The sequence below is a fragment of the Drosophila subobscura genome, chromosome O (genome assembly GCF_008121235.1).
Source record: "Drosophila subobscura isolate 14011-0131.10 chromosome O, UCBerk_Dsub_1.0, whole genome shotgun sequence".
Lineage (NCBI taxonomy): Eukaryota > Metazoa > Arthropoda > Insecta > Diptera > Drosophilidae > Drosophila > Drosophila subobscura.
This window is the reverse complement of record NC_048533.1, coordinates 2,078,531-2,091,229: the sequence shown is the minus strand read 5'-3', so window position 1 is coordinate 2,091,229 and position 12,699 is coordinate 2,078,531. Positions and strand designations below refer to the sequence as shown.

The window sequence follows — 12,699 nt, the reverse complement described above, 5'->3', positions numbered from 1 at the left end:
TGTGGCAGAGACTTCACCGTACCAGGACCTGTTACCAGCCGCTATCACTGGGAGAGTATAGTCGCACTTCCACCGGTGTGTACAGTTACGACAGTTATCGCTCGTGCTCCCCCTGTATCCTAACTCAGTCGCAAGGTTCCCAGGCCAGGGCTTCTACCCTGGACAGCCCCGAAAAACCCTGCCACCAAGCTGAGTGAACAGTTTTTGGCTGAAGGCCTAAAACTTCTCTGCTAATCTCTCGCCGCATAGGTTGCGTATCGATTGACACTTTTGGTGAAGCATGCATTCGTTGTAATTATGTACTTACTTTTTCGTGAAAAATACGAGTTCCGTTTTGAAAGGATTTTCCCTAGTCTGCGTTTTGTCCATTCTGACAGTAGAGCAAGCTTGGCGGAATTTCCCAGAGAAGATGATTGCAATGTCGTGTGCATGTGACACTTCTTTGCACCATCCCCCTTTCAGGTTGCTTAGAATCTTGAGAACTGCCATGTTCCATAGCGCGAAGACAGGACACCTCTTTGCGGGGTGCCTCTGTTGACATACTTTGACTGAGTCGACGATCCCATTGATGATGTCTGCGTCCTCCACGTGATCCAAATGATCTGTGAGTCAGTCTGAGCTTCCGTAATGGCTCCTGGAACGACGTTGTTGAAGGATACGGAGAAAAGCCACTAGTGAGTATTCTTTGTGGTGTTGAGATGTTACCGGTAGGCGTCTGACAGCAACTGAGGATGAATGTTTTTCGTCAGTTGTAGCCCGAATAGTTTTCTTAAAGTTCATAGGTAGAAAGGACTATAGACCTTTCTAAAAGACAGTCTACAAACTTATGCTGTTGAGTGAGGCTTTCTCCGTATTGCAGGTGAAGACAGTTTTCGGCTTAAGCCAAAAGTGTTGAATTTTCCCCATTAATAGTATCTTCCTAAAGATACACTACAGCCAGTTAACGGCCTTGTCTTCGGATTTTTTGGGTTGGACCGGAATAAGTAATCAATACTAGGGAAGTAAGTCAGCTTGATGGTTACACAGAGTGGTTCCTCACACGAGTACTTCAGCTTTTCTGTAGGATATCTATTTGTATTGACCACCAGGGGTCTTCTTTTCTCCCCATACTTTTGTCCACTAGACGGCTTAGGTCTTTTGGAGTGTCTGGGCATGATGATGCTGTGGGGAAGACTAGTTCTTCAAGGTTGTGCTATGCTTTTTACAGTTGCTTTTCCTGGGGTTTGTAGGTTCGAGGTTCTCGAAAATTAGTACTTTCACGATATACCCATTTTAAAGACTAAGGACTTTCCAAATCTTTACTATATCTTCAAACCTATGAAACACTAATGAGAGGTCGGTTTTATAATGTAAAAAGTTAAGATGAAGCTGAAAAGCTCCCCCACTAAATGTGATGGGCCTTGGCGTCGCAGCCTATTAGGAGGTCAACGACCGACGTCGCTTTAGCTGACTCTCTTGCGAACTAGGTCAGGAGGATCACTCTCCTCATGAGCCATATAGGAAGACACCAGTCTCAGGTGTTCCCCTGTAGCTCCAATCTAACTGCCGTGTTTTCGCCGTTGCAAGAGTGGTAGAGCAAAAGATATATGGATGGTTTAGATTAGTCAGTCGGGCATCAAGTTTCTCATGAAGTTGCGACATGTCCACAAGCATATTCGTTATCATCTTCGATCGTCTGTCTTCTCTGCTCTACCATTTCGCATGTTAGTTCGACTGTTAAACTGGGCCCCCTTGCGTCTTGCTGGAATTCTTCACATACATACACATATTGGCTAAGTTCACAATGTCGTAATAGACGATTGTTTAAAAAGCCAGTGACGATCGAGCCGTTTAGGAAGGGTTCAACCACAGCGTAACACGGTGTTTTGTACAATTTTACGTTAAAATTATTTTCCTATAACATCAACACATATGTATGTACATAAGTAACTCTATTCGTCCATTTCTAAACATTTTTATGTTCCAGGACACATCTTGAATAACTGGAAAAGCTGAATTTATTTAAACTCATTTCGTTTTTTTTGTAAATGTTGCTTCTTGGAGTTGGTTAAAACATCTGATTCTTCGTGTTTGCATTCAACGGCCACAAAAACATTAGGTACATAGTTAGAACCCTAAATCAGGATTCATATTTTTTGTGTTTCTATATCTTAATGTTTAATTATTAATTTTATTTTGAGATCCCCTCCTGTGCCGAAAATTCTTTTAAAATTAAAAATTCATCAACTCTATTAACGATGCCCACAAATCGGCTGTTGAAATTCGAATAAAATTAATATAAATATATATATATATATATATATATATATATATATATATATATATATATATATATATATATATATATATATATATATATTTATATTTATATTTATATTTATATATATTTATATATATATATATATATATATATATATATATATATATGAGATACTTATTATATTCTAAGTTGTTCAAAGCGCTCATGAAATTTTTAGCGGTACCAACTCTGGTATTAAGGTGTACTAAAAGCGATAATTACGAAAAATACAGCGTATGAAAACGCGTCCGTGTTCCTATTTTCTTTGTTCCAAATCGTAGATAATTTACTTTTGCTAACTCCAATACTTTGAAATTATCGATAAAATCGTTTTTCGATATAGGCGTAGACATCATTTTAAAAAGAATCTACTTAGAAGTGTAAAAATTTGTTCCAGGGAATAATGGGGACATTAACTGACTTTGGGCAGATAGCTTTAAAATGGGATCCAAAAAACTTAGAGATTCGTACTATGTCAGTAGAAAAGACACTGGAGCCACTGGTGCTTCAAGTTACAACTCTTGTAAACACCAAGGGTCCCAGCAAAAAGAAAAAAGGTAAGAATTAGCTCTCATTTAAAAAAACTGCGGTCTTAATAATAGAAATTTAATAAAAGGCATTTCTGTCCGCTGTTGATATTTTAATCAATATATCACATTCGTATGTACACACAACAGATACACTGGAGTTGGTACAGATTTATGTATATATGACGTATTTACATATGTACATATGTACTTACATGTTTGACGATGGTATACACATCGTAGATGGTATTATCTTTCTCTACCGTTGAAGATACAACTTTACAAAAAGATTTATTTTGAGCAATTTCATTTTTAGTTCATTAAGTGTGATGTGTGTGCTAGTAGGGCTCTTGGTGTTTTACAATATATTAAACAAAATAAAATTGCCTTGTCAAAGCTTTTAAATTTGAACATATATATGTGTAAAAAGCCTTACATCAAATTTTAATGATAATGACATGAAAATTAACTCCTTTGGTCATTCACAGAATGGTCATCGAAATGTATGTTCATACATATGTATCTACATTTGTCTCGTATAAACTTTCACCACGGTTTATGCACTTCAAATTTGTCGCATTAATTTAAAGTCCACAGAGTGCAAACCACGCTCGATCTGTTGAAAATCTTGGACTGTAGTGTTACAGTGCTAATTTGGTCATGAGGCGAATGGACGCGCTTCCTTCACAAAATGCCAGGATTGGCATCGCTTTACCTCATTTATGTGACTTTTAAATATTTATTGATCTAATGGATTTCTAATACATAGTTAGTTTAATACATTTGAAAATCCATGAAAATCCATAGCGGCGAAAGGCATTGCAGATTTCCAAACCTGGGCTTCCTTTTTAAGTAATGTTATAACAAAAACTGCAGATTAGATTTTGACTCCATCGCCACCTGTTTCCTTTGCTCAAAACGTATTAAGAAACGCGATAAATCAATGGTTTTTTACTTTTTCTACAACTTTCTAGTATTATGTATTTAAGTCATAAAAAAAAACTCATACTTTTTAGTGAGAGCCGTTTTTTTCTTGTATTTTTGCATTGGTTCATCAGGAGGAGGACACTCTAGTGTGAGTGTGTGTGAGTTAATTCATAATCGTTTTCGTTTCGGGTGTCTGGTACTACTCGACAAAATTGAACTTGTTTTTCATCAAGAAACTAAACTGACTTTTTCTGATAGATTTGGGGCATCAAAATGTTTTTACCTTTTTTTTTTGAAGAATTTTTAAAAACTGATATTTATTCAGAGTTAGCGGTTCGAATTTGTAGATGACTTAAGTATCTTCGATTTGGTTGTAAAGAAAATGGCCATTCTGGAAAACTATTTGATGCAGCTAAAAATTGGACCCAACCACTGAGTTGTTTTAGTTTACCGTCTAGGAAACAAAGGGCTTTCAAATGCAAAAATTATGATTTTTGTGCGGTAATAGTTGGTTCGGTTCCTTGAGGGAATATTGGGTCGGGTAGTGTTATTCGTAAAAACGCAATGAGTAAAATCAGCTCGTATAATTTTATACCCAATAGGAATTTTCTGCGTGATCCGAAGACTTCTTCTTCTAGTTCTCAGGTTAGGATATCTTCGGGTCGAATTTGTCGGCTGTGCACCTGCATTTGTTACCTCTCCCACATGCTAGATATGATTGTAATGAACTGTACAGAAAAACAAGAAGAACACAGATGGTTTTCGACATTTTACTTTTTTACAGGCCTAATATATTCTGGTAAAGAATTGTATGAATGTAGCGACACGATTACCGATCCCTAAAGGGTGCAAAGCAATAAAGAAACGGCATTTTTGCAGATGCATGAGATACATTTATAAAATATTATTTTAATTTTAGGTTTAATGAGTTGAATTCTATTTTTTTAAGGCAAGTCCAAACGTGCCAGTGCATTAGTTGCAGCTGTAGAAAAGGCTACAGAGAACTTTATTCAGAAGGGAGAACAGATTTCCTATGAAAACCCAGACATTACACAAGAAATGCTCACCGCTGTCGATGAAGTGCGTAAAACCGGAGATGCAATGAGCATTGCAGCCAGAGAATTTTCGGAAGATCCGTGCAGTTCGCTCAAAAGAGGAAACATGGTTCGGGCAGCTAGAAATTTGCTTTCAGCTGTAACTCGATTATTGATATTAGCGGATATGGTAGATGTTCATCTGCTATTGAAATCACTTCACATTGTGGAAGATGATTTGAACAAACTAAAAAATGCATCCAGTCAGGACGAGCTTATGGAGAACATGAGGGTATGTCAGAACTGTTCCTTGTTTTATTCTTATTTATCTGTTTCTTGCACTTAATCTTTAGCAATTCGGTCGAAATGCTGGAGAACTAATAAAACAAGCAGCAAAGCGTCAGCATGAACTTAAAGATCCCCAATTGCGGGATGATTTAGCAGCAGCTCGTGCGATGCTTAAAAAACATTCCACTATGCTTCTAACTGCATCCAAAGTCTATGTTCGTCATCCGGAACTGGATCTGGCAAAAGTAAATAGGGATTTCATTCTTAAACAAGTTTGCGATGCTGTAAACACCATTAGCGACGTAGCTCAAGGCAAGTCATCTCAACCGACAGATATATACAGTGGCGCCGGGGAGCTGGCTGCTGCTTTGGACGATTTTGATGTAAGCTCAATTCATTAAATTACATTCGTTAACATAATATGGTACTAAAATTTATGACAAATCGATTCAGGTATACTAGTCAAATTGTGTACAAAAACTAATTACAAAAAAATATATTGCGAACCAGAGAGTACCATAATAACTACCTATACATATACATATGTATCTTTTGGGAAACTAAATTCGCTATTACTATAAGAACATGTCAAAACGAGAAGGGACGTGTGAGACGCTTTTTACGCGTCACAACTTTTATACCCGGTACTCAGTAGGTACACCTGTACCTTAGTGGTTTTTTCAAATTGAACATCTTCATCTTTACATATTCTTGATCAGCATCAATAGTCGAGTTTAAACAGCCATGTCTGTCCGTCTTGTTTGACGCCAAGTTCTCAGAGGCTATAGGTGTCACCAAATATTGTGTGAAGACTCGTGTTATCACGTTGAATCAAGTTTGTTTCAAAATTTGAGCACCACAACGTTCCTTCTCGTTTTAAAAGGGATGTTGAACAATGATCTATTATCAATGTAATTCCTTAACATTTAAACTTTTATAGATTAACAGTTATTAAGATTAAGAAAACTAAGTTAATATGAAGGTTTTTACTCACCATGAGCACCATCAGGCTTTGAAAACTTTACATATATGTATGTATATGTACATGCACATATTTATTTTGGGTGGCATACTTTTATTATGGGTGAATGATTTGCTACCAATCTTAACTAATTTGTATTAATGTGCAGGAAGGAATTGTTATGGATCCCATGACTTACAGCGAGAAGCGTTCTCGTCAGTTACTCGAAGAACGCCTAGAGAGCATAATAAGTGCAGCTGCACTGATGGCGGATGCCGACTGTACCAGAGATGAGCGAAGAGAAAGAATTGTCGCTGAATGCAATGCTGTACGACAAGCCTTACAGGATTTACTCTCCGAATACATGTCCAATGTAAGAATTATGTCAATATTCATAATGAATATCTACAATTATTTTATAAATGTTTTTTTAGATAAGTCAAAAAGACAATAGCCCCGGCCTGGTTCGTGCAATTGACCAAATGTGTCGCAAAACTCGCGACTTACGGCGGCAGTTGAGGAAAGCTGTTGTTGATCATGTTTCCGACTCATTCCTGGAAACGACTACGCCCCTTCTAGATTTGATTGAAGCTGCTAAAAGCGGAAATGAGAAGAAAGTGCGTGAGAAGGCAGATATTTTCACCAAACATGCTGAGAAACTTGTAGAGGTAGCCAATCTGGTGTGTAGCATGTCTAGTAACGAAGATGGAGTTAAAATGGTTCGGTATGCTGCTGCCCAGATAGAAAGTTTATGCCCACAAGTAATAAATGCCGCGTCGATTTTGACTGTGCGCCCAAACTCAAAAGTGGCTCAAGAAAATATGACCGCTTATCGCCAAGCATGGGAGGTTCAAGTTCGTATTTTAACTGAAGCCGTCGACGACATTACTACCATTGACGACTTTCTGGCAGTATCTGAAAATCATATTCTTGAAGATGTAAATAAATGTGTAATGGCCCTACAAGTGGGCGATGCTCGGGATTTGCGCGCGACTGCTGGATCCATTCAAGGGCGTTCCGCTCGAGTTTGCAATGTTGTTGAAGCTGAAATGGACAACTACGAACCATGTATTTATACCAAACGGGTGCTGGAAGCGGTTAAAGTTCTTCGAGAGCAAGGTATGAAATTTAAACGTGTATGAACGTTTGTGAGACGCATCGTACGCGTCACAATTTTTATATTCGATACTCAGTCAAAAAATCCGTACTTTAGTGGTTTTTATTCTCGAATTGTACATGTTTTCTACGTATTTTATCTAAATCTACACCACTTCTCCTGCCAACACGCACTTTTAGATAGCCACCCTCCGCCAGTGACGCACACTGCATGAGGCAGAGTGTGCTAGCGAGATAGAATGGACAACAACAAGCAAGCTAAGCAAAGCTTTTGGACGGGGTGGGAGTAAACACTGAAAACTAATTTCTTCATTCTGGCTACAATAATGATCCCATTCGGTGATCTGGTAGATATGGTCCTTCCCTGCGGAATGGCGTTTTTAGTTTAGTCGGAAACGTTTCCTTCTGTGCGTTACATATGTACATCCACTTTCGAGCATAAATACAATATAACCTATTTACCCTAGATCCTAATCTTATAAAAAATAAATAATGAACATTTTTTCTTACAGTTATGATTAAATTTGAACAACGAGTGGAAGCTGCTGTTGGAGCTCTTTGTACTAATACTAACAAAGACTTAGACGAGAATGAGTTTATTGATGCCTCCCGGCTGGTTTACGATGGAGTGCGTGAAATTCGCCGCGCCGTTTTAATGAATAGAGTAAGTAAAAGCTGCCAAGTTCTTATTCCCTTCCCAGTCGTTTATGTTTTATTTGGATCTGCTTAGAAAAAATCATGGAGACTATACGTTCCAGAAAAGAAAACATATCCATGTGTGTAAATGTATGTACATATGTATGTAATATGCATGTGCACAATGTACACTGTACAAGCATATCTCACAAACTCTGACGACTTTTACTTTTTAAAAGAAATTTGTGGCATGCATTCATCAGATAGACCGCTTCAAATTTGTACGAAAACACATTAGACTAAAGTAGAATTTGACGAGAATTTACATGCAGAAAGTATTTGACGGTCGCACTGGTGATTGTTATATGGAATTTCATAGTTTAATTTTTGTCCATGTGAAATTTAAACATAGTTGGTTTTGAATAAAATGTTAACATTTGTACACTCTTTTATACCCGGGACTCGAAGAGTAAATATGTAAATAAGAAAAAGAAACGTTTCCGACCCTAAAGCGTATATTCTTGTGTAAAAAAAAATTATAAACGGTGACTTTAAAACGTAATACTATTTATTCAATTGCAGAGTTCCGAGGACCTGGACACAGATACAGAATTTGAGCCTGTAGAAGACCTAACCTTAGAAACACGAAGCCGATGTAAGAGTTTTCAAATTAGATTTGATATCATAGAGATCTTAAAGCTTAATTTATCTTTCAGCAAGTGCCCATACTGGTGACCAGACTGTCGACGAATACCCAGATATAAGTGGTATTTGTACTGCTAGAGTGAGTTCAAATATTAATTGATACAAGTCCAACAGATATATGAATATGGAACATAATATTTTTATCAGGAAGCAATGCGAAAAATGACCGAGGAGGACAAACAAAAAATTGCCCAACAAGTTGAACTATTTCGTAGAGAGAAAATGACTTTCGATTCTGAGGTCGCAAAATGGGATGATACTGGAAACGACATAATTTTCCTAGCCAAGCATATGTGCATGATTATGATGGAAATGACGGACTTCACAAGGTTTGAAAAAATTGCCAATTATATTTAGAACAGTATTTATGATATTGTTCCGATATGCCGTAAAAATTGCGAATTTGTGTCCCACACATGTTTACCAAAGCATTCAAAGATTATATTTGCCTTATACTGCCGATATACTCGATTCTTTCTCTTCTACCGACTCTCAGAAATTGAGCTGATCGAGAACCTAAAAAAATACAATTAAATAGGATATGTAAATCTACAATTTGTATACTCTTACTCGAAGAGTAAATAGGGTATATTGTATTTGTGCTCGAAAGTGGATGTATGTAACGAACAGAGAGAAACGTTTCCGACCCCATAAAGTATGTAACGAACAGAGAGAATCGTTTCCGACCCCATAAAGTATGTATGTTCTTTATCAGCGTCAATAGCCGAGTCGATATAGACATGTCTGTCTGTCCGTCCGTCTTGTTCTCAGATACTACAAGAGCTAGAGTCACCATATTTTGTACGAAGACTCAAGTTTGTTTCAAAATGTAGTCCCGCCCCCAAGAAACGTGAAAATCGCTGACATCCACAACTTTGAAGAAAAGATAAAACTAAAAACGCATTTTCTTAGAGAATGCCCACTTCATATTATCACCCAATAAAATCCGAAGTGATCATTATTATAGCCAGAAAATACCTTAAGTTGTGACGCGTACGAAGCCTCTCACAAACGCTTCTCCTCGTATTTTAAATAAACAGTAATTAGTGTGTACATAAAATCGAGATACCGTGGTTGCCCTTTTGAAAACGGAAACAATTTGCGTTTTGTAAATACGTAAGGCGCGCTACTTTTCGATTTAAAAAGTAAATCGACAATTTTTGTAAAAGTAAAAGCCGGAGCCGCCTGCCTGAATATGGTCATTTTACTATTTTTTCAGAGGTCGAGGGCCCTTGAAGACTACTATGGACGTTATCAATGCCGCCAAGAAAATTTCTGAAGCAGGTACGAAACTAGACAAGCTAACTCGAGAGATAGCGGAACAGTGTCCAGAAAGTAGCACCAAGAAGGACTTGTTAGCCTATTTGCAACGAATTGCTCTTTATTGTCATCAAATCCAAATTACTTCTAAAGTCAAAGCAGACGTTCAAAACATAAGCGGCGAGCTCATTGTTTCTGGGGTAAGTAAATATTTTAATTGTAAATTAAGTAATTATATTTTGATTTTATTCTCAATTTCAAGTTGGATAGCGCAACATCGCTTATTCAAGCTGCTAAAAATCTTATGAATGCAGTCGTTCTTACTGTTAAGTACTCATATGTAGCTTCAACTAAATATACGAGGCAAGGAACTGTATCTGTAAGTATTTCTGAAATAGTACGAACTTCATCTGTATTTATTTTGATTCCTATTGTCTCGTTTAGTCTCCTATTGTCGTATGGAAAATGAAAGCACCAGAAAAAAAACCACTGGTTAGACCCGAGAAACCCGAGGAGGTTCGCGCAAAAGTTCGAAAGGGCTCTCAGAAAAAAGTTCAAAACCCCATACATGCTTTGTCTGAGTTTCAGAGCCCCGCTGATGCCGTTTAAGGAACTTTATTCTAAATTTATTTTTATAATAATCCAGTATACTAAAAATTAAGCATATTTAAATACTTTAGTAAGCGTCATTGTGACGGTTTCTTAATGTCAATGTCCGCAAAGATAGGCCTAAGTGCAAAAAAAACTATCAAAATTAGCCACGGAAAGATGTTTGATTTTAAACGGGTACTCCTGACTTCTTTATATGTGAAACACAACCGCTGATATTATATGACAAAAAGTAATATTTCCCCCACATAAACGCAATCACATCATACTGAATTGATCTATAAACCCAAATATTAAACAACTATAAAAAGTTTAGTTTCAACTTTTTGTAAGTTAGAATTTGTGGCATTAGCACTGTGCGCAGTTACTTCAGGTTGAGAAAAAATCATTGAAAATCTCTGGGACATGCAATTCATAGTAACCTTTTTCCCAAGGAAGTCTTGAAAAGTTTAAGCAATACACCAGCGCACAGTGGGTAAAATTACGGATCTAGATATAACGAGAAGGGACGTGTGAGACGCTTCTTACGCGTCACAACTTTTATACCCGGCACTCAGTACTACATCTGCAACTTAGCGGTTATTTGTCAAAATTTTACATTTTTTCTTCATCTGTCATCTACATCAACAACACTACTCACGCCAACACGCCTTTAGCTCGCCACCCTCCCCTAGAGCAACACACTGTAGAGTCAAGGCAGAGTCGCGGCAGAGGCAGAGACGTGTCAGGGGCTGAGGCCATAAACTGCGCGAAGCAGAGTGTGAATGAGAGAATGTGTAAAAAACAAATATAAGCTGCGGGACGGGGTGGGTTTGGCCACTGCAAATTAATTTCTTCATTGTGGCTATAATAATAAGGAATGGCGTTTTTAGTTTTTTTTATCTTCAAAATTGTAGATTTGGGAGGTTTTCGCCCTTTTGCGGGGGCGGAAGGGGGCGTGGCTCATTTTTGAAATACACTTGTAACAGTGTGAGCATACAGAAGTCTGGATGCAAAATTTGGTGGCTCTAGCATTTATGGTCTCTGAGTACTAGGCGCTCATCAGGACGAACGGACAGACAGACATGGCTCTATCGACTCGTCTATTGATGCTGATCAAGAATATATATACTTTATTGGGTCGGAAACGTTTCCTTCTGTGCGTTACATACAACCGTTATTCCAACAAATACAATATACCCTATTTACTCTTCGAGTACCGGGTATAAAAATGTTCCTGAAGTTTATTCGCAAACGTGAGACTTCTGTCTTTCATTTTCGGATGAAGGGGAACACGAAAGTACACTCATAGCAGTTTGAAGAATTTCTGCTGGGCCCTGTTTCGTTTTCACATGCTACCTGACCACTCGGTTTGCAACGAATGTTGATAGCGACTCCAGTATCGGACCAGTAGACTATTAGCACCATCGTCATATTTGAGCCGGTGACAGAAGTCTGCGAGAAGGTGATCGGCACATATCTCAAGCCTTCGAAGCCGTTTAGTCATGAGCGGCGTTGACTTTGCAGTCTGTGTATTGTCTGTGGGAGACATGTTACCCAAGGAGAGATGCTCCTCAATGAAGTCCGCGTATATCTTGTGCAACTCAGGATCCCGAGACGATCTTTTTTCAAGCGCCAAAATACGCCGTTTAGCAACCTCGTAGGAGTTGCCTTAAATACTGGGATCTGATTTGAAATGAAGCTTTACTTCAGACTGATCTGAAAGCAAGACTTGCGTAGTCTTTCTATAATGCTTCTGACATAACTTAGGATCAGGAGATAGAGACTTTTTAGAAGACGTAAATTCTTCTAATGACTTTTGTAGAGTGTTGTCGACAGACACTACTGACTCTTCTCGACAACTCATACAGTTCCTCGCTTCCTGGGTGACAGTCACCTTCGGATTGTATCTTCCAGACAAATCCAGCCCAGCAGAGTTGGATAGTCAGGACCTTGTCTAATTTGACCAACTGAAAAGAGTTCGAACGAGAAGGGACGTGAGAGACGCTTCTTACGCGTCACAACTTTTTGCGGGGGCGGAAGGGGCGGGGCTAATTTTTTAAATACACTTGTAACAGTGTGAGCATACAGAAGTCTGGATGCAAAACTTGGTTGCCCTATCTCTTATGGTCTACGAGTACTAGGCGCTCATAAGGAGGGACGGACGGACAGACAGACCATGCTGTATCGACTCGGCTATTGATGCTCATCAAGAATATATACATATGTATACTTTATGTGCGTTACATACAACCGTTATTCCCCACAAATACAATATACCCTATTTACTCTTCAAGTACCGGGTATAAAAATGACTTCTCCTATAAAGATATATATTCTTTGTGGCTTGTATATATA

General features: G+C 38.1%; 1 protein-coding gene across 1 annotated transcript; it reads left to right on the top strand.

Moving 5' to 3' along the window:
• The first annotated feature begins 2,644 nt into the window (after window positions 1-2,644).
• Window positions 2,645-10,635, top strand: LOC117897154 (catenin alpha). The gene is made up of 12 exons (XM_034805826.1): window positions 2,645-2,856; window positions 4,703-5,079; window positions 5,141-5,458; window positions 6,206-6,409; window positions 6,471-7,155; window positions 7,665-7,816; window positions 8,371-8,443; window positions 8,505-8,572; window positions 8,641-8,822; window positions 9,713-9,953; window positions 10,016-10,132; window positions 10,198-10,635. The coding sequence occupies exons 1-12, from the start codon at window positions 2,703-2,705 to the stop codon at window positions 10,360-10,362; spliced, it is 2,736 nt and encodes a 911-aa protein (XP_034661717.1). The 5' UTR covers window positions 2,645-2,702; the 3' UTR covers window positions 10,363-10,635.
• Window positions 10,636-12,699: the final 2,064 nt, after the last annotated feature.

Excerpts from the sequence above, each read along its gene's own strand:
- LOC117897154 (XM_034805826.1), top strand. The coding sequence starts at position 2,703 with ATGGGGACATTAACTGACTTTGGGCAGATAGCTTTAAAATGGGATCCA. Across the intron at positions 7,817-8,370 it reads GCGCCGTTTTAATGAATAGA|AGTTCCGAGGACCTGGACAC; the intron begins GTAAGTAAAAGC and ends ATTCAATTGCAG. Across the intron at positions 8,444-8,504 it reads CTTAGAAACACGAAGCCGAT|CAAGTGCCCATACTGGTGAC; the intron begins GTAAGAGTTTTC and ends TTTATCTTTCAG.